The sequence below is a fragment of the Drosophila simulans genome, chromosome 3R (genome assembly GCF_016746395.2).
Source record: "Drosophila simulans strain w501 chromosome 3R, Prin_Dsim_3.1, whole genome shotgun sequence".
Classification (NCBI taxonomy): Eukaryota; Metazoa; Arthropoda; class Insecta; order Diptera; family Drosophilidae; genus Drosophila; species Drosophila simulans.
Window position 1 is genome coordinate 1932016 of NC_052523.2, and position 22726 is coordinate 1954741.

Here is a 22726-nt window from a genome sequence, read left to right on the forward strand (position 1 = left end):
CGGATTGCCATCGCCACTTGCCATTGACCCACAAATTGCACAATTTCGTTAACTGCCCAATTTGAATGTCACCGAAGTTCATCGAGGACCCATCAGCGCAGAATGACCGAGTTCACTGCCTTCTGTAATGTGTCTGCTCGCTCGGCCAGCGGCACTTATAAATAAAACACAGATTTGTAGCCATTTTGTTCAACGAAAAAATTAACTTAATTTGAAATGCGACGGCCCAAAGAGAATGGTGAATGGAGAAAGGAGAAAGCCGAAGCCAAGGCTTGCAAATATTTTTACGCTTCAGCGCGTTGTGTACGTGAACGGAAAAGCGTATGAGTGCGTGGGTCTGGCTTACATGAGTGTGCGTGTGCTGTGTGTGTGAGCTGTGTGAGTGTGTGGGTGTGCTCTTTTGTGGTGTAGGGATTTCGACATTAGGCATGCATTCAACTTCTTAGGAAAGTTACCCAGAGTATTTCGTGGGTGGAAGTCCCAAGGAACAAGGACCCCGCCTCCTCGAATCGCAGAACTTGGGATGTTAAATGGGCGTGGCAGCGTCTGCTCTACGTACACGGGAAAACCCGTCTGCAGGGAGTAAACGTAGACTATTTTTAGAGAAGCACTTTAAATGAAAAGCTGCCGAGAAGGTGGTTTTAAGTGGGCATGAATTGTACTCGACCGTTGAATTAGTCCGCGGAATCTGCCAAGCTTAGATATATCCTAGTTGAATGTGATTGAGGGATAATTAGAATTAGATCTATAACATTTATCAGGGCTTGCATTCACATAGTAATTCTTTCAATTGGCACGATCATTAAGGTGAATAAATAAATATTTTCTATTATGAGAAGATTACAATGCAATTAGTTTAACTTTCTGTCAGCTTAAATTGATCCCCTGTTTTGTTTATGATTCCTCGTTTTTCGCTCAGTGTATGCCCAGGCGTGGGGAGCTATTTATAGATTTATGCACCCTCATGCCCAGCCCAAAGTCGCCATTGCCGCCGGTTTCGGGGTTTGGGCCAAAGCGCTTTGGGCCAGAAAATAGTTGGCCTGTGTGTTCTTGCGGACTGCTACTCGTAGGATGGATATCTTGGACCCGTAAGTCCGCATCATTGCTGCGCGACTGAGCAAACTACTTTGCCTCGGCTGCGATGACCCTATTTCCTTCCAAGCCACTGGGGGAGTCATTTATATGTCCTCCGGTCCCAGCCACCTCCTCCCGCTCAAGACACACATCCTGAAGTCGTGTCAGGAATCTCGTATCGCGTCCTAGCTGGGCCAATAATTAACCCCTTTATTAATACCCAGGCCATCGAATGTGAGTGTGCGTGTGTTACACTTTCCAGGCAACTTTTTCATTCTCTACAGAAAATGGTGCCAGCAAAGGAAGAGCTACAGAAAGGGTTGTAGTAGAGCAAACTTAAGGATACAGTAAAACAAACTAAACTTAATTTATATTGTGCGTAAACCATTATATTGCACAAACTACGTGGTAAACTCTTGTTCGGACTATTTAAATTTTGTATAAAAACGCATTTCTTATTTCAGTGTAGGATATGTTGGTGGCATAGCCCCACATAGCCTCCATTATCCTTTATAACCCCCCAGTTGCCACGGTATCGATTTCGCCGTGTGGGACGCCCCGCAAAGTTGGTCCCATTGTTGGCGAGGCTGCCAGTTGACTTCTGTGGGCGCCCAAGAGCTCTCCCAATTACCCAAGACGTTGATTTGGCGAACAAAAGAACTGAGCTGGTTAAATGGTTAAGTCATGCTAAATATAGTTGCTCGGCAGTTAATTAACACGCGAGACATTTACAAACAACGTAATATCAAAGACAGTGCATCTGGGGGGACCCCCGCAGATCCAGCTCCAGCTCCTGCTCCTGCTCCCTCGAAAGGATCCTCCGCTCGGTCATCAGAGGCGCCCTCGTATCCCGATCCTGAAGGTGCTTCTGGAGGTGGTAGCTGCAGGAGCAGGCCTTGCCATTCTTGTTCCGCGGCTTATCTTCGTTTGGGTCTACGGCAGTGGTACTTTCATTTTCCCCGATCTCGAACAAATCTCCCCCATTCCTTATGCGACACCTCTGCGTATCACAATCCCTACCCTTATCCTTGTGTCGCTGCCTCTCCTTCTGCACCACCCCGTTCCTCTTCCCACCCCTGTCCCTTTCCCTACCCTTTTGCTGCGATTGTTGCTCCAGCGACTCTCGCTTCAAAACGACCCAATCGAAGAGGAAGTCGTACACCTTGAACTGGTTCCGGAAGAGCACCTTGAACAGCTGCTGCAGATACACGTAGTCCGGCTTCTCGGCGAAGTGCAGCTTGCGGCAGTACTTCAGGTACATGAAGAACTCGACAGGCAAGCCGGAGCAGAGTTGCTGGAGTGGGATGTTGGCCTTGTACTCAGCTATCTTCTCGTACTTCTGGGCCTGCGTGTGAGCACGGATTCCCTGCCAGGGAAGACGACCCCGCTGGAAGTAGAGCAGCAGGTAGCCCACGGACTCCAGGTCATCCCGACGACTCTGCTCCGCGTAATGGGCCCGCACACTGGCGTACCGGGCCGTGCCTACCAGGTCCCGGTTCTCCGTGTAGCCGATGTGCTTCTGGGTGCGCAGGCTGTAGAACTTCTTGGCCAGTCCGAAGTCAATCATGTACACCTGAGTCTGGTGGCGGTTCAGGCCCATCAGGAAGTTGTCCGGCTTGATGTCCCGGTGGATGAAGCATCTCCGGTGAAGCAGCTCCACGCGGGCCAGGATCTGTTCGGCCAGCATCAGGGTGGTCTTCATGCTGAAGGAGCGTGAGCAGAGGTTGAGCAGATCTTCCAGCGTGGGCCCCAGGAGGTCCATCACCATGACATTGTACGCCCCCTCGGTGGCATAGTGCTTGACATGCGGGATGCCCAGTCCGCCCTGCAGGATGCCATAGATCCTGGCCTCGCGGGGCAGCAATGGGTGCTTGACCGTGGAGCTCTCCAGCTTTATGGCCACCTTCTCGTGGTACTTGAGCCCCTCGGCCTGGAAAAGTTCGCCGAAGGATCCGTTTCCAATACGCTTCAGCAAGCGGTACTTTCCCGCCACTATAATTTCTGGTAGGGATTGCTTCTCCTCTGAGAACCGACGATCTTGTCGGTGGTCCTTCTCATGAGGATGATTTGGCTGTGGCGGATGGCGGCGCTCCTTGCGGATCTGCGGCTTGGATTGGTAAACATCGGAACGGCCTTGCCAACGTCTGTCGTCTTTGGCACGTCCCTTTTCCCGTTCCGCCATGCGGTTGCGGGAGCTTGCCAGACTTCTACGATGTTGATGTTTCTGGCGATCTATTGTTGCCGCCTTCGATAAGTATGATGTGGAGTATGATTGAATTTTCTGAGTTCATCGATCATAGTTCGTAAAATAGGAAAAAAAGTAGCCCCATCTACTTAAAAAATAAAGTGGAAAACAGGTCTGTACTTATATTTACCAATCATATGGAGCCCATTTGACATTGCGTCCAATCTTTACATATTGTCATCAATGGAAATTGTTTTTTCCGTAAGTTTTCCCTCTTTCCAGTTGGGTTTCATCATTTGTTTGCCTGCTTAAGAAACTTTTGCACTTCATTTTCAATTAAGCGTACGGAGCTGGCAGAGTTATGTGTCCACATGGCTGTCGAATCGATATTCTTCACATATGTATAGTATATGTACATCCTGTTGTGTGGATTTACCCACGGAAGTGGATTAATTTACTCGAACCTGGCTGGCTCTATCCCCGTCACATTCACCTCAGACATCCGCATCGTATGCTTCATCATGGGGCTGTCAGTCACTCGAATTTCTAGACTATCTGGCTTAAACTTCGACCGGAAATAGCTGCCAGTTGTTCTCTGCTAATTGCACTTTCAATTAAGGGAATTCGACACGGGTCAAACTATCTTTTATGCTATTATCCTTTATCGCAATTCTTGCCCAAAATGCCACATTTTCGTGTTACGAAAATGTTTCCCACTCGATTAGATTTATGGACAAACCGATTATAAGTATTCATAATTAAATTGCCTGTGCCCAGATTGCGCTGGAAGCGATCCAAAAATGTGAATTGAAAACGACGGATAAAGCAGAGTTGAAATGGCAAAATAGTTTTGCAAACTAGGCACAGTTGTCATTTACATAAAAGCTATGCAAAATCAGTTTATTGGTACTGAACGTAATGAGGCCACATTCGGTTGAAAACTGGTTGACATCGTTTTATTTTATTTCGTACATATAATATGAAAAGTATCTAAAGTATCTAGAACCACTCATAAAGTCCGTTGGCATATCCTGAATTATCAACACATTTTTATTATATAAACTAATATATAAATTAATGTCGATCTGACTTGCACAGTTTTCGGGGGGAAAGTTCTTCTTCTGGGGCTTGCGGCTTGGAGCAGTGACAATCCCGAGAACTAAATGCGTGGATCCATCCATAATCCCTTATTTATGCGCGGCAAAAGAGCAGAACGAGGGGATGGAATATTGCCCACAAAGCCGCGTTAGTCCCGACTATATGTACATGGGTATCTCCTACCATCCTCAGGAGCCACCCACATGGAGCTCCCACTCGCATGCAATAATGCTCCTTTTATGGAGGCTCTAGGACGAAGAAGTGGCATTTATTTAAAGCTTATGGCGCATTAAATTTAATTAAAATACTGCCTCAGCAGCAGCTAGCAGCAATAAAACGCTGTGGTAAAACTATCCAATCCACCACACCACTTCACTTCACCCATTCCCCCACATTCATCATGTAGCTGGGAATGATTAGCCATTTAAAGTGACTGCGCACTTTTCGGTATTTATCACATCTTGTTGTTAACTGGAGAGTGTCCCATCAAAGTCTCGTTTTTCGGTTGAATACACAGGTTCTGTCAAAACTTATCCCTACCTTGGCCACGCCCCCACAATCCTTTTGGATGGCCTGTCAAAGGTTATGACCAAATTGTCCGCACATGCTTCGCATATTCCATAGTTTTCGCTTGTTCGTTGCCAAATTTTTCGACTGTGTTCAAGCCTCAAAACTTTTCGGACAGCTAAATAATTTACATACACGCTCGTTTGCCGCCCAGCTGAAACTTGTGGTCACATGGCGTATGCGTGACGTGATGTCTTAGGATTTGGCTGCTGTCTTGATTTATGTACATACGCTTAGGCGTCTTTTTAAATGTTTTGACAAGTTTCTAGATCGATTCGTCAACAATGAACGTTGTCCGCAATCCCAAATGCATCTATAAATATCTTAAATATTAATATTTCCCTTGCTTATGGCATTGGGAAGCCACATTTTGTATCCTTAACTTATCTTCTCCCACTCAAATCTTAAGTATTAAATGTACGGCTTATTGCTATATGTATATCTTCTTCTCCGATGAACTTAACTTTTCGCACTAACTGCTTGCAATGCAAATTGTTTCAATATGATTCAGCTCAGCTCATCCCACGACAGTCCTCCTACAAAATTGCCTTAATGGAAATTATAATCATGGTGGCAATGCGTCATGGCCTCGACCACGCCCACTTCGAAGGGCGTTCGCCTGATTATCAGGGGCGGCGACAATTTCGCCGACATTGTTGCCAACGTTCCAAAGTTCCAGCGAGGCAAGGAAAATTCTTGCACAAGAACTCATTAAAAGTGACAGAGAGATGAACAGGAATTGTTAAGCAGTCCTCCTCCACGGAATATATATGTATACACATACATCAAACATCGGGGGAGGCATAAAAAACGCAGGAATGACAAAGGCAAGCCAAGTGATGCCAAATTGTCAGGACTCGCTTCTTTCCACCTCTCTGCCGGCGCACAATAAAGATATAGATGCCAAATTATAGATTAAACAATGACGCGTTCCCGATAGCCGCCCCACCCCCTACCACCCAACATTAAAGCTTAAATACATATTCAATTTGTTGGCCGCCTTCGGGACACGTACATACAACATTAACATAATTTCGACGCGTTTCGGCAATTTGAACACGTTCAACAACCGCATCCAAGCGTCCTTCAGCCTCCAATCCTCACCCGCTTCCACCCACTTCTCAACCCGAAAGCCATCCCTTCACCCATTCGCCGATTGTTTGCTATTTTTAAATTCCAGGGGCGTAACTAGAATTTAATTTCTCAACTGCCTACTCGTGGCTTTGCGATGTCTGGGCTTCCGGATGGAGCACGTACACTCACTTGCTCCCCAAGTTCAGTGGCAGAAGTACTCCGGCGTGGGAGGGCATGAGATGTCACGGCAGTGGGGGTCCTTCAAGTTAAACACATCTCAGAACGTAGCTGAGCCCAAAAACAGACGTTTATCGCATCGGTTCGATGTTCCTTTATGAATATGTCCAAGTGTGACCATTAATAATGCAGGGTACCCAGGATTCAGGGTACTTAAGATGCCCATGCACACAAGTTATTAAATAATATAGTTTCACCAATGATAATCGATTTGTAAAGGACAGCGATTGGTTAATGCTATGATACTACACACTTGAGTTTCTATGTATCCTATGCTATTCCTGGTACATATTCGTATATACCCACTTGTTTCGAGGGTGTTCCGACTTTTGTACTTCCTGGTTGATCAAAGCATTTTCCTCTCTCCTCTGTGGCTACCTTTAATTTTAATGTCTCACGCTCTTACACATGTGACTGGCGATGTTTTCCCTGCTCCTGCCCGCCGCTTTCATGTCAACCAGGTCAAAACATGACCCCAGCCATTATCGAGGGTAACCTGCCAGCCCAACTCCTCCTCGAAGCTAAAACGTTTTAAATTTGTTGCTGTCCGTGGGTTTTTCCCCGACTCGCTGCGATGTTCGCCGCTTTTTTATCTCAGCTGCTGTGAAAATCCGATGAAATATCTACTTAGGCACAAGCACGCGTGTGTGTGTTTAAGGACATTGGGCGTTTCTGTGTGTATCTGTGTGTGTTTGTGTGTGGGCGCTGTTTGCATTGGCATGTGTGACTTGGCATCAACTCGTGCGCAAAACAGTTTAAGAAAATTTCATCTGACTCGCATTTTAATGATTTAATTTTGCATAAGCTTATACTCGTCCTTATATCGTCGCTTATCAGGGCAAGGATGTGAGCGAGGATATCGGGTTTCCTCGGCTTTCCCGATTGAGAGTGACACGTCATTTGATGACATTAGCCCAAGCCTGCTTGCTTGCGTCTAACCCACATCGGTTAGGCTAATCCCGAGGATGATCTGTGTGAGTCGAAGTCCAAGTCCTACCACCGGCACTGACCCAATTACGTCCTTGCAATGGCCAAATCAGGATACGCTCACCTACTGTGCACCAAAGTTTGCCATTCCGGTGTACACAACGCACAATCGTCAAGTGTTGATATAGTTTGTCGCAAACTTTGCAAGCAGTTCATTATTTCGCTTTCCGCTACAATTTATCAAAGGATATGCGTAATTTCCGACCCAAGTGACAGCTGCCTTTGCTCCTGCTAATGATGTCCTCCATGTCGACTGTAAGTTTCGGATTGCTTCCTGTCGCCCCCCATTTTGCGGCCGGACTCCAAAGTTCAGCCACCCACGCGATCCCATCTGCAGATGTGTGACATCCCCAATTCGCACCTTCCGTTGACTTTGGCACGCAACCGAAATGAATCCGGCTCATCAACGTGGAAATTCTCTGCTGGCTTCGGCCGACCCCGCACTTCTGACTCCCCTCTCCGCGCTCACCTGCGCACCTTTCCATTGATTTTCCCGGTGCGTGTCCAAGGCGAGAATTGGGCCTTTCATTCGGGTCTCACGTCCGTCCACATGTGCCCACTTGTCACCATCCTTTGGGACCATCCACAGTTGGTGCGCAGCGGGGAACTGGTTTTATGATCCGCAAATGCTGTTCCTGCATCCTTATGGTTACTCCAACATGGACGGACTGCCATCGTGTCGTTTGTGAGGTCGTTTGGGATTATAATCCGCAGTTTCTAGGGAAAAGTCAGGTAACAAAGTTATGCTTATTACTTGCTCATTGACGACGTTTACTTTTGATTCAGAGCAGGGAAGTGGCCAACTTGAATGTTAAATTAAATTAAATTCTTTAAAAAAGGCTACTCGTGTTGATATATTTAAGTACTTTTCATACATTTCAATGCCTTTCTTTCAATAATTATGCCTTGAAAGGAAACGCTTAATTAAATATGATTCCCATTCTTGGCGAACAGCAACAAGAGGAGATATTTTATCGTATCTTAACCTTGAGATGCCGGATCGAAAGGCTTCCACTCGAAATCCTCGCCATCGCCTCTTCACGGTTAACTCGTGCGGTTAAAGCTGCTTCCTTCCACTCAATTATATAAAGCTGCAGCTGGCGAAGGAGGGGGAGGGGGGTTGAAACTGGCTTATAAAACACGGAATCTCTTGAAATATTGAAAAACTTTTGCCCGCACCAAGATCAAGTGGAGGAGGTGGTAAAGTAAACCGAATACGAATCCATTTGGCGGTGCACTTCGAACGGAAGTTGAGTCCGAATCGGACAGTGCTCACAATCCCCCACTCCCAGCCCCACCCAGCCAACTGGAAGCTAACCGAAATGGGGCAGGGAGTAGGATGAATCCGAGAAGAGCTCAAGATGGGTGTGGCATTGTGGGCTGGAGGTGGATACTTCTCCGCTGCGGTAAGCCCTGCCAAGCACTCGCATATTTGCCGAACACTCAAAACGCGCTCTTACGGCGACAGGAGCCACCTGACAAGGACGCCAGGATAAATGTATGCAAAGGCAGTCAAACGGCGGAAAACTTTAGTTGCCACACAGCCAAACCGACTGGCAAATATGCAGATTCGAATGCGAAGAGCTCTTATTACACGTGCAGCCGAAATCAGCAAAATCCAAACACATTGACACTGCCGGAGTGTTCCACTGAGGCAGCGACGAATACGGATCCAGGATGAGACACAGAAAGTACACACCATGTTTACGCCATAAATGACAATGAGCAGGAAATCAGGGTAGAAGGGCAGGTCTCCCAGGCATCTGCTGTTCAAAGACACTCAAGTAGTAGTTGATATTTAGAAGGAACTTACATCCTGATTACGAAACATCCACAAAGAAGGGGAAAGTGCAACTAAAAAGAAAGTATACATTATATGTTTAAAGGGAGTAAATTGGTCTTGTAGCTATCACAGAGGAAGTCGTGCTCATGCAAACTATTCTACCTAACTAATTTTCTGGTTTTACAGCAAAAGGATATTACTATTCTGAACCCTATAAAACGGTAAGGATGTAAGGAACATATAAAAAACCTACATACTCATATTCATACTCAGTTAATTAGACAAATTTTTAAATATTCGAAAAGTAACATCAGTTGAATATTTCGTTTAGTAACACTTCAAAATAGTACCCCTAACTGATTAGATTGGATGAGTACTTTTGACCTCAATTTGAACCACTTGTAAATGACGAAACCTTTCCTAGCTCTATATAGTTATGTAATCATATGCAGACTATATCAATCTGCAGATTAGATTTCTAAATAATACATAAATACTTTAAAATATTAAAACCCATCGATTATAGTTTCAACTTGACCTTATTGATGTGCGACATGATCTCATTGGAATTCGCGTCGGGGAATCCCTGTTAGCCCGTGTGGACACACTTAACAAAGGAGAAATCCGAGTCCAGGGAGCTTCCACTTCTGCCTTTCTTGCCCCCAGCATGTATGCATGTGTGCGGGTGTGCGTGTGTGTGAATGAACTTCCGCTGCGCTGTGCGCTTTGGTGGTGGTGTTGGTGATGATGGCGCTGCCATCGTTTCCGCTGCGCTGGCTTAGATGTTGCCCCGTTAAGCAGTCGGCACAGCACGTGACGGGGGATCAAGGATGTGGAGGGGGGGACGAGGATGGGACCCAGATGCTGAGTCTCCGGGCTCAGATTCCTTGGCATCCCTCATCGCAGCTCCACGGGCGATGGCGTTTATTAAGCGCATATAATCGTAAAAAAATTAGCTTGTATGAAATACGCACTGAAACTTGCGTTTAGCTGCCAGGGTGGAACGTGATAAAGGAGGCGGGATTGGAGCGCCGTACTTAAAATGCAAATGACATAAGGCGTAGTGCCTTTCCAGGGAGTCGAGTCATCGCTTTGGACCCATCTCCAGCGTCCCTTCCTGGAGATTCACTTAAGCGTTTTGATTAAACGTCCTGCTTAGCTTTATTCTCGTCATAATTTGAATTAATGTCGGAGCTTAGGGCGCAAATTGCTTTGTTTAGCTAGTTTTGAATGGATTAGGTAACCAATGGCAGGAGCGAAGACCATGCTTTTAATTAAGAAAGGGGTGGCAATCCATTAGTGTCCCTTTTCGGATGGCAGACTGTAGCCCCAATTAGAGGTACAGCTGTCTTATAAACAGATGAAAGCTCCTAGATATCCAATGAGCAGCTCATTCTCGCATTTTTGTGAGCCGAAATGTGGGAAAACGTTTCCAGTTCGCGAACACACACCAAAATCAATATCCGCCTAGAGCTGTCATTCGCTACCTGCATTTCATTTCCGCCTGTCGACGGGACACATCCTCATATGCAGATTTACACGTCCTTGGTGGCCCCCGTCTTCTGCAGGTTCAGTTTTCTAGTCGTAAAATGCTGCAGGATGTTGCCCCAACTAGTTAGAGGAAAGGGATCCAAGGGTAGTTCCTTTCGCAGTCCCTTTACTTTTATTATTCGTTTTATCCAACTAGGGGACTTACTGAGCAGCTGAGACTAAAAGGCCGTCTTTAAATTGGCTAGAATTTGTAATTGATTGTCTGCCGTTAACGCTTGATTCAGTGCATTTAAGGGGGAAGGAGAAAAGCTGGTCGAGAAACAACTGTAGCAAGTAGCTGTGCAAACAATAAATAAACCTATAAAATTTTAGTGGCACGTCGCATAAAAAGCTCTGTGCACAAAAGACGAGGTGGGGCTTAAAACAAAGCCGGGGCGGACTGCCTCAAATGGTCGGAAGTCGAACTCGGACTCGGAATCGGAAAAGTCGGAAAACTCGGGGTGAACAGGTTGCGAGAGCCTGTCGGCACAAAGACCGCAGGAAATTTTCGAGTGGGAGGAAGGCTAAAAGCATTACGTTACACACAGCTCGAATATATACACAATAACTGGGCTACAATTGTCTGGCTTCGTAACCGCGACTGAGGATGAAGATAGGGATGAGGACGTGGCCAGAGCCTTGGAGTGTTGCCAAAAGTGGAAAGTTTTCAATTGCCAGGATTTGTGTCTCCGGGCCACGCCACGCCCACTCACCTCGGCCTACACAACCACCTCAGCCCAAGGCACTTGTTTACGTACTTCGACGCTCGCCGAGAGCGTATCAATCAACTGGGCCACGGGGCGTATGAATTGGGTCTTGAGATCGGAGACAAAAGGCAACCCACTCTGCTCCGAGTGCCATAACATGCCCGGCCAATGTGTTGTTTTCCAAATTAAATTTACTCCGGCCTCCAGAATCTAATCAAAGTGCTAGCCTGCAGGGCTGCCATCATGAATCGGTGGTTCGATGGCAAAATAACTTTCCTATTCACGAGGAATATGCAAATACACAACTAGTTCAGGGAATCTCGAATCCGTGTGGCCCCTCCAAGGCCATCAACGCTTTCCCCAACCTTCGAGGCATTGAAATGGTATTTTAGCATCTTAAATTCCCCAAAAAAAGAATCTTTAAGAATATAATAATAACAAGACCCCCTGTTACTCCTATATTTATTTAAGATTACGTGTTATTAAATCCATTTTGTTTTTGATATCTATATGAGTCACTTTGTTTTCGTCGATTTTTTTTTAAAAGAATAACCATTTTAAAGGAAGTAAGACCATTTTAAATACATGTATGTACATAACTTTGAACGAGGGCACCATTTCACTAATGGGTAGTAGTGGGCTTGAATTACTGACAGTTGAGTGGGACACAGCACCAACCTGCAATATTTAGACAATTTAAATCCATAGAGATATACTCTGAATTGCACATAGGGTATCAACCATTCGACTCACAGTGCTCAGCCTCGAAAACGCTTCTAAGCGACGGTCTGCTTGTGTGGGCGCCGCTTAAGACGCTCTCAATCATATCTGATCAAATCAAATCAGCCGGCTCGGCATCCGTGCTCCTGGCATCCCGGCATCCCGGCATCCTGGCATCCCCACAACAATCCACAATACGGCTCCAGTTAGTTGTGGGCGTCGCCTCGATGACGCATGGTTTTGGGAAAGGTGACTGACTAGAAAGGGATCCGACGAAGGATGTGGGCGTTAGGCGGATGCGAATACGGATGCGGAGCCTGATGCTGATTCTTATGGAGATGTGGGCTATAAATACGCCACGGATGCGATGGCGATGGCTAGGGCTGTCTGGCATTTTTAGCACCCTGGCACCACACACATCGCTGCGGGCATATTTTGTGGTTATTAAATTTATTAAGTTTCCCTGCTCCTAGTGATGATGGATGATGGATGAAGCTGTTGGCAGATGTCTAACTAATTAAGAGTAGGCGCAAAATGCTGTGGCTGATTAAAAGCACAGCGCGGCTTCTCTGCGACTTAAACTGACTTTAACAAGCGTGCAAAACGCAAAACTCCAAACTTTTCCAATTATAAATCTGTTCTCGTGTAATTTACAAGCGGTCCACCCTAAACGAAAAAAAATACTGCGGACAGAGAACAGAATTGGAAAACATTTTTCACGCCCCACTTGCCGTTATCCTCGTTTTCCAAAATATAGGCAGTACGAATTGGCGCCCTTGGCAGAAGCGAGAGCCAGAAATCAACTTCCGTTGTGCAGCGGAAGTGAAATGTGAAATTTGAAATTTATTATTGGCAATGCAAAGAGACCCCAAGGAGAAACACGCAAAATACAAAAAAAAAGAACGAGAAGGAGGCGATGGGCGGGGGCCCAAACAATATTTATGTTATTAAACTGAAATCAATGTGCAATATCCGCTGGCGACTCAATAAATTTAGTCGGCCGAATTCGAGCTGATTGCCACGAAATCATTGTGCGATTTTTTTCCGTCACTTTTCCAATTTATTTTGTGCCATTGATTTGTTTTCATTTCTGTGTAGCTGTCAGATAGCTTGAGAACACCACTTAAATTATAATTTTACGACCCATCCTGCGATTCATCCACTCAAAATTGATGTCCTGCGGATAATGGCTATGCTGGAGATAGGAGTCAAATGAATAATCGTTTAATCAGTTTATAGATACTAACCAATTTTATGCATGTTCTGCTTTTTCAGAAAACACAAACGAACCATCTAGCACTATCACAAAACTGCAATATAATTTCAAACCTGCTGGCTTCGCTTCCACCCAAACCGTGTCCTTACATCCCAAAAGATCCAATAAATCCGGCAAGCTGGCGTCGTTTAAGCAGAAGAATAACAATAACACCATTAGCAATTACAACAACAATATAATGTGGAGTAGTACTATATCGCCAACCAACTCTAAGAAACTGTTGATCGGAAGCACACGAAGCGTTGATTATGTCGGTGATAGTGCGAGGACAGCAGCAGGCAATATCAAAACAGGAGCAGCAGCAGCCGCAGGAGCCAAAGGATCAAAAGCCAAAGCCACCGCCATCGCAGCCACCACAGCCACAGCCCCCACAACAAAGATCTCAATCGAAATGGAGCTCCACATACAGAACAAGTGCATCTCGGCATAGCGCATCACTCTGGAGGGTGGTGCGGAGCCGCCATGGCTGCAGGGCCCCCTTAAAGCCGCGTTTTTGGGGGCTACTGGGGTCGGCAAAACAAGCATACTACAGGTGAGTCCAAATACAATACTGAAAATATTGAAAAATCGGTCATATATATAGTTTCTATGGAGAATTAATGTCCTTCGGACGTAGAAAAAGCTACAAGTTCCTTGGGGTAAAGATAATCCTAAATGATAGCTCTTAACTGCTTGATAGGGTGTTCACACTTGACACTTCTCAAGGCCTTGCAGCTTGCAGTGCGTAAGTCGCATAATTGGTCGTGGTACGATTAAGCTATATTCTAAGAAATACATAAATAAATAAACCATTCTGCGATTTACAACTAGGCGAAGATTTGCGTGCAGACATTATTTAAAACCCAAAAGTTATTGTTTTTCCTTAATTCAATAGTTGTCAGAGCTAATATATATCCACATAATATAAAATCCATTTACCACAGCCGTCTGATGTAATTAATACGGAATTTGCCAATGATAATTTAAATGTTTGCTAAGTGCGACTCAGTGCTGAAAGCAATTAAAACGTTGGTATGCAATCCGATTCAATCAACGACCCATTGAAGGCGTCCTTGTTGACCGCTCGCATTAATCAGTTGCTCCATAATAAATTGCATTTTCAATTAACACAATTCCCGATTAAAGTTGCCCCAATGCGCACAAAACGTTAAAGGGCGTGGGGTGTGCGGGGGATGCACAGGATGCAAGCGCTGCACTTTTGATGCCCCAACTTGGACTTAAATTATTAATGGGCCACGGGCGACCCCGTGGAAAGCTGAAAGCTGAAAAGTTTAGGGGCAAACTTTTTAATAGACCATCCCACGACAGCTGGCCCTCATCGACGGTGTTTAGCGCACCATCTACCTACACTGTGCATAGGTCCCACAGCCACCTCCATCCAGGACCCACATCCTTCCCAGCTCACCTCCTCCCCCTCCCGATCCGCTAATTGCATTTGTGTGCGTGTGGGAGCCCCGTTAATTTGATTTGCGCTTCGCATCGTATCTTTTGTGGTTTATCTTTTGTAATTAGACAATGGCAAGGCACAGAGCTTGAATGCCTCACATGTGCTCACCGTGGAGGCCTGCCTGCCTGCTGTGGCCGAGTCCATCAGCAATAGTGGTCACTGTATATTCTAAGTTAGGAAAAGTCAAAGTCACTAGAATTTATCTGTTAACTTAACTAACAAATTTAATCAAGAACTGTTCATTTCACAATTAAGTTGCTGTACTGATAAATTAAAACATTTATTTAGTTTCTTTTAAAACAAAAAAAGTATTTTATTTATTCCACGCTATAGTGGAGTGCTATGACTATTAGCTATCCGTCACTTAGCTATGTAGCAAAACGAGTTATGTAGCAAGCAGAAATTAAATGCTTCCCTTTAAAACAAGGAGAAGGCTGTTCCCAATAAACCTTTAATAACTTTTAACAAAATAGTATTTACACAATACCGAATGCCTTTCATTGTCCCAATCTCAGTTTCTACTTCATATATCAATAATTTCCGAGATACGACATTCATACGGACTAGGGAAAAGATCCTGATTTAGAATACAAATACTTTATAGAGCGGAAACGCGTTATTCTCCCTTTATTCTTGTATTCTGTTCTATTCCACGATTAATAAATGTTTTAAGATAGTTTGGCTACTAAACAAAGAAATTTATAAACAGTTTTAAGCCTTCTGACAATTTTAATTAAATGTACTAAACAAAAAATTAAACATTCATTTGATTCGAGTTTAATTAAGCAGCAACAGTAAACAACAAGTTTTTCAATTTAACCCAGACAAAGTAAAATAAATTCGATTCTGTTTACCTTTTGCTAAGTGCCAGTCTCGATGATTACCCTTCCCAAAAACACTTTGTTTTGATAAATAACTAGGAATGCATCGAATTTCCCACTGTCAGTGAATACTCTTTTGGAAGTATATTTAAAAAAAAAAAGGTTAAAGCAACATATTTCAAAATATTGAATACTTAAGTTTTATAAAATGTAATTTTTTTGCAGCCACTAGGTTTTTGGCATACTTTTGGAATTTTTGTTGGCAAAAAGAGTATTAGCCTCGTTGTGGAAAACGGTCTATTTTCCGCCCACTGACGACCTCCACGCCCCCGCTTTTCACCTCTCGCTTGGCAAATTCAATTAACTGCAGTTGGCAGTTGCGAGTTGGCCGCTTTGCCATTTGCTTTCCGCTTTCCCGCTTTTCCCGCTGCGCGGTCGACTATTCCATTATTTTCCATGCATGTGCTATATAGCTGCGTTTAATTTCCACGAATGCGATTGAAAGAGCAGCGTGTATGCATTAGCTTTTAGGATCGCTTGCCTGGGAAACCCAGGAAACCCCCACAGTTTTCCGAAACCAGCGGTCGAACTGCTTACTCGATTCCCGTTGGGCGGCTTTTATTGCTTGTAATGCGAGATTTGTGCATTTTTATGGCATTTTAAGCACTGCGAAATCAATTACGTCCTGTTTAATGGCTGTTTGCGGTCAAGCTGGCCAAGGGAATCCTTTTCGGAGCGAGAAGATGTGATTCCCGCACACCAGGCATCCGAAATGTTTATAGACGCGGTAATGTAATAGTCGCGTAAAAACAGAAATGCGAAATCAAATAACATAATTTTTACAACAGGATAAACCAAATCGGTACATTCCGGTACCTTTCAAATTAAATAAATTTCAAAGGTCCTCAGCATATAATTCCCTGTATAATCATAACCTTAATTAAAAATACACGCATTGTTGCTTATTTATATTGTATATACTTATATATTCAATTTAGTGTTTGAAAGTACAAGAACCTATGTTTCTCCCTGGGTTACGTGAATTTTCAAATAAATTTCCAAATTTTCAAATAAAGTTGGCTAATTCCAGCAGATAAAAGGGAGAAATAAAACGCAGTGCATCATATCAATAAAGCGTGCGCCATGAATATCTATTAGGGTACATTTAGAAAAGCAGCTCGGATCCCCGGCGAGCTTATTTATGTGGCAGATAATGTACCGCTTTTTATGGGGCAGCCAGAGCAAGGAGCATAAAGAGGCGCAAAGCTACGAGGCCCCAACGACCTCAGCAGTTTGGGGTAAGGTGCATGGAGCACGGAATACGAAGCACGGAGCACGGAGCTCAAAACTGGGACATGGAAACGGGACCTGCAGACCACGGAGCCAGCCGACCATCAATGTCATTTCTTATTCAATTACCAGTTCAATAAAAATAAAACTCAATGATATGCGACGTTGACACATAAAAGCGACGCGATGCGAATCGATGTCTGACCCCTTTGCCACGCCCCCGCCCCCGAGTTCAGTGTGGGGAAGAGCCTGTGTCTGTGCAGCGTGTGATTTGAAAAAGAGTGCGCCAAAGTCATTCCCCTTGTAGGCCAGCCAGCGTTGGCATCTTCGCTCTCTTTCTCCCAATGCGGCCACTTCCGCTTCCGGTGGCCTTGCTACTTCGCTACTTTGCTGCCTTGCCGCTTCCTTTTTGGTGGCCGTAATTGAATATAGTGCGCATAAATTGCATCTGATTTCATTGCAGCGACAACAATGGGTGCGCTGATTGGCAGCAGGGAATTTGCATTTTTATTAAAGGAGCGAGTGAGAATCGCTCCCTTTTGCTTGACTTTCGTATTAGCCATGCCTCGAGCAGGAACACTGAGAAACACATTTCATATGTTGATCAATCGATGGTTTTCAAGAAACCTATGAACTTCAATCTATTCTTTGACTTTTTGAGGTGCAATCATGCGTTAAATATCCTTTGAGCCTGACACTCATCCTGCTCATGCATTAATACCAGAGAACTGCAGCAAGCCACTGGCACTCTAAGTGGACAAGCTAACCGCTGGGTGTCTAGGCACCCGGGTGTTTTTGACACTCTACTTGTGCCAATAAAAAATATCTGATTGTTTTGCCACCCTGGTGTTTTATGGTACAAGCAAAAAAAACCCCCGGGTGCCTGTTGCGCAATAACCCTTTGGGTGAACGACACACAAGTAACGATCGGCCGCAGGTCATTTTCTGTATGCATAAAATGTGGGTGAAAGCAAAGACACTAGAATAGAACTTTGATGGAAGCGTGACGGTCTAAGAAATGAAGGGTGAAAGGGAACACTCCCAAAAAAAGGTCGTGCACATGTTTTTGCCTTTTGATGCACCGTTATTCACAGAATATTTTTATTATTATTTTCATTATTTTACACATTTGTATAATCAATTAACAATTATTATACTCAATTGGATGGCACCCGCACCCAAAATTGTTGGGTGTCAAAAAATGACACCCTTGCAGTTCTCTGATTGATACCCCTTAATCCCGCAATCACATCCAACCGACCACAGTCGCAAACATCCCAGACCCACTTCCTCATTGTGACATTTCCACGCTTTCATTATCAAACGTCTTTTTACAAACTGTATTTTATGTGTCCGATGGCCTCAGCTTTATTTTTAAGACTCTGCGATTCGCCATCCCAATTCCGAATCCCAGAGTAAAGGCCCAATAAGGGAGTTAGTAAAAGAAAAGGCCGCGGGTTAAGAGGGTCATTACCACAACGGCGCCAAGCGAAATCCGAAATAGTCGCGCGTGTGCGTTATGAGCTTTGGATTGGAGTTATGGCTCCTTACTGAGGCTTAAAAGAGCTGGCGACACTCAGCATTAGATATCTCTAAATATATAGACAAATTAAAGCGAAAGTTGGGCATATCGTGAATTTGATTGAAAGTTCAGCATGAAAAATCAACTGATTAAGACAATCCAATGTTTATTTACAGCTAATGACCATATACTCACGTATGTTGAAATATAACACTTTATAATTAAAACAGAAAGGCACATTATATTTATATTCTTTTCCGATTATAAAAGTCCGTTCCGAACCTTCTGACTTATAATAACTTACAAACTACATACAATAGAATGAAGACTTTGGGGCAAAGTTCATGCAAAATGCTTTTAAATTTAGAGTCTAGTAAGATAAAATACTCTTTTTTGGAATCGACGCACGTTCGTGTCTGCTTGCTACATCACTCACTTCGTTGCTTGCATATCTCCGTCTCTCTCGCTCGTTCATGAATTGAGTAACCGGGTATCAAATAGTCGCAACACTCTACAAAAGGATTCTACTTGTTTTCAATGTTATTAAATTAATTTAATTAATAATTAATTAACGGGAAATATACTAGTTAAGAAGGGTTAATAAACAAGAAACCCATACCAATTTCTATTGATTTTCTGATTTAGTCCCTTGGCAAATATACGATACTGCCCAGTCCTAACTATTTATCTGTAATAGGAAAAAAGATTATAGGAGTTTTGAAACATATATAAACTAAAATAAAAAGTATAATCTTTCTGTAGCCCTTAATAAGTTTACAACGATTGTCTACAGCTCACAAATAAATAAAATGTAATTATTTCCCTGTTTATTTAAGTTATATCCTTAGCTGACCCGATCCAAAGCCTTGTTTAATTACACTTCTCTAAGCTGAATTCAACGCTTCGATAGAAACACAGCTCATATAACCATTACCAAACACTCGTGTGCAGTTTGTTTGCCATTTTAAGTACTTTTTATGATTACATGGGGAACGTAAAATCCAAAGCATACATTTAAGCGCTTACAATTTTAATAAGCTAAAAATGTCCATGAAAAATGTGTGGCTGTTTTTGTGAGTTTGGCCGGCCAAAGGACCTCATGCAAAAGCTCTGAGCGCACATTTAAAATGTTGGCTCGGCAAAGAAAGCATAAAAGCAAGAATCGTGTGCACTGCAAAGGAAATTGGAAAATATTAGTTTGGTTTTCACTGCGGCAGAGTGCTTTTATGGAGTCAAAGGATTTGGCAATGGAAACAATATTTTAATATAATTTAATATTTAATATTTATAATTTATCATTAATAATACCTAACTGACTCCGCTCTTTCGTGCTTGCTTACAGCAATTTTTCTACCATGACTTTCCCAGGACTCATCAGACGACAACTCATCGCAAGATCTACAAAAACTGTCTGGTCTGCGACACCTGCATACGTGAGCTGATGGTACTGGACGTTCCTCCCCAGGTGAGTTAGCACCTGCCACCTGGCTGGCCCGGATCTGCCATAAATCCATCCTCCCAGCCACAGCCCTTGCCGCAATTTCCAACTTTCCATAATTCAGTTAAAAGTTTCTCCACTGTCACAGCGTGGCTGTGGTGAGGCGTTTTCTAAAAATATGTACAAACTATTTTTATGCAATTTTCCGGTAAATTTCATGCTGCTGATATATTAGAAAATGCTCCCCAAGGCCATAATAAATTGCTAAATAATCTAAATTGCCACACAGACCCACAGCCTACACCTACTGCAATCCTGCGCCTTTCCTCGCCTACTGGAAATATTAACCTGAGGATAATTTTAGTCCTTCTGCGAGGATGTTTTCTTCTGACTCAGCCTGCTGTCAGTGTTGTCTAGACTCGAGCTGGCACCTTTAGTTACTTGGCCAACAGTTTACAACCACATTTTAACTTGTTAGATGAGGTTCTGCACTTTTTGTGAGCTTTTGCAAATTGAAAGAGGCGTATCGGAAAGGAAAAATATGTGCTGACAACTTGGGAGGATAATATAGAAGTTTACTATAAGAATGATATTCAACTAAAGCTAGATAAGTGGGCTCTATCATAAGTTTATAAGGAAATCGCACCAGTCGGCTCTTAACTTTTTTCAAAACCCATAGGGTACAAGTTATTCGGACTATAAAATAAAGCAAAATGGAGCAACCACAACAGGAAATGACTCATCTTCTGATATCAACTCGGAAGAGTATCTTGTGGGCTTAAGTTGGTCTATGCTACGGATTTTTTTCATAACACTTAAAGGTTGAAATGCGTAACGAATAAGCTGCAAAATATGCGATTTCATTTATCACATTTTATTTATTTACAAGGGATTTTAAAATGAAGCAGATTAAAAGAGATTAAAGTGCACTTTTCTAAGCTCCAATTAATACCTTTAATTATCTGTTAGAATATTAATTTAAAGCTCTGAATCCTTGCAGTATTCATCTATTCAACGCAGTGAAATTTTATGCAGGATGGTTTTTGTAATTCGGATGTTCCATGGCTCAACACGCTTTCAATATTTCTCTTTTATGCAAAAATATTACGAAACCAGCACGTGATGTTGACCATATAAAAGCCCCTCTGTATTTTCCTATTAAAGTGGCAGGCTGAATAATTTATAATAATAGCCAACAGAGGGTATATTCAGGTGCATCGTTACGACGATATCTGGATATTATCAATTGTTAACTACTTTGTGGCCAAATTAGCCCTGAACAACAATATTACCAAATTATGGCTGGCCATAAAGACCGGCCCTATGTAAATATTTTCGTCCGTTTATCTGCCAATTGCAGTTGGCCATTTAAAATATCCCCAAGGTTGGGTTGCCCCAACTCCCAGTTTATACTTGCGACTTCCTTTCGCTTGGCTCCATGACTTGGCCAAGGACTTTGGCAATTAGGGAGTAGTTTCGCCACGCCACAAATAGCAAACGAACAACGAAAATGGGCAAAATGATTTCACACTGTCTTACATATCACTACCAGGACATCCTCGCACCACCAGTTTTTGTCCATCGGTCTGCCACGTTTAACTATCATAAAATATTTATGGAACACACTCCGAACAAGGCCAGTTGCTGTTTGGCTTCCATCCTCGGGCCATCTATGATATGCAAAGCACGAGCTGCCGAGTAAAAAGAGGATTTCTCTGGGATTGCTAAAGAGTATAGTGAGTCCTTGAAGAGCAGCTCACTGAAATAGAGCACCAAATAGAGATCAAAACTTAAGCTGGCAATTATTTAAATATGATTCTTTTATCTGTTCATTTAATCTTTAATTAAATGTACCTAAATCCTAGTGGAATTGAACTCTACATATGATATCGATCCAGTTAATATTGCCTGTTATTCTGCATATGTACCTATGTACATCGGTTAAGCCATCATCACTTTGCTTTGTTCCGCGGTTGAATACATTTGGGCCAGTCGTTGATCTAGCAAATCGAGAACTGGGCCAAGTGTGTGCTCGGCTGACAAAGTCGCCAAAGGATATGGCCCGGGGAGGATGCTGTGGCAACGCCATGGATACCCATCCCCTCCAGTTCCCCCAGATTCGTGGGTGAGCAGGGGGAGGAGGAGGAGGAATTGAAATGGCAAGCGGAGCAAAAAAGTTGACAAGCGAGCGTCGGGCAGCCAGCCAACCGCATCCATTGTCATACTCGTATTAACTACGTGCCGAGCGAACCATACCGCCCCCTTTTCGACAGTTCGCCGCCCATGCCGCCATGCCGCCCATGCCGCCCCTCGATGCTTTTCAACTTATTCATGTCCATTTTGGCGTGAATTTGTTTTCGAGCAGAGCTTTTTGCCCCCCTTTTTGTTACACTCTTTGTTGTTCATCCATTGTGCTGACCAAATGGCTGACTGTTGTCTAAAAGCGGGCCAACAGGGTTTTTTCTGGCCAGGATTGGGAGCAGGCTGGGAGCCTTCACTCCGCTGTCGCCTGTTTATTGTGCGGAATTTTTCATCGTCAAGTGCACTGCCTGGCAGTCATAACTCAAAGTCCACCTTAATGGTTTCCACTTGTACAAACAGCATTTATTTTCCAACGGATTTTCGCTCATATTCACCAGTGCCACGGGGAGAACAGGTGTTTTTCTTCCTGCTTCTGCTTCTGGCTCTGTGTGGCTGTGCGAAGTGGAGGCCATTTGGTTGGTCATTGTTCCCTTCGCTGCTCAGAGCCACACTTCAAATGACAATCTGGGGAAGATGGCTAACAGGCCTATGGGAATTAATGGGCGGGGGGAGTACCAAACCTCTCACAAAGTAAATCACACTTGACAAATTATAGAGCACGATATTAAAGTTAATATACAGTCCGTGGCACGCTGAGACTGTTGATGAGCTTATTAGGAAATCCTTGCCTTTATATGGTTTCTACAGCTTTCAATTTTGGTCAACTCG

The 22726-nt window shown here is 43.7% G+C and overlaps 2 protein-coding genes across 2 annotated transcripts in view; one reads left to right on the plus strand and one right to left on the minus strand.

The window, feature by feature from the left end:
- The window catches only part of LOC6726808 (ras-like protein family member 10B), a 38938-nt gene that overhangs the window by 9593 nt on the left and 6619 nt on the right, over nt 1-22726 (plus strand). Inside the window, 2 exon segments of the mRNA XM_044923240.1 lie at nt 13238-13770; nt 19661-19783. Of these exon segments, the coding sequence (XP_044779175.1) occupies nt 13417-13770; nt 19661-19783 (477 nt within the window). The 5' untranslated portion in view covers nt 13238-13416.
- On the minus strand, nt 1744-3361 carry LOC27207681 (casein kinase I). The gene has a single exon (XM_016183367.3). The coding sequence runs from the start codon at nt 3254-3256 to the stop codon at nt 1820-1822; it is 1437 nt and encodes a 478-aa protein (XP_016033309.1). The 5' UTR covers nt 3257-3361; the 3' UTR covers nt 1744-1819.

Bases quoted from the DNA above. Each gene is read 5' to 3' on its own strand.
- LOC27207681 (XM_016183367.3), bottom strand. From the start codon at position 3,256: ATGGCGGAACGGGAAAAGGGACGTGCCAAAGACGACAGACGTTGGCAA.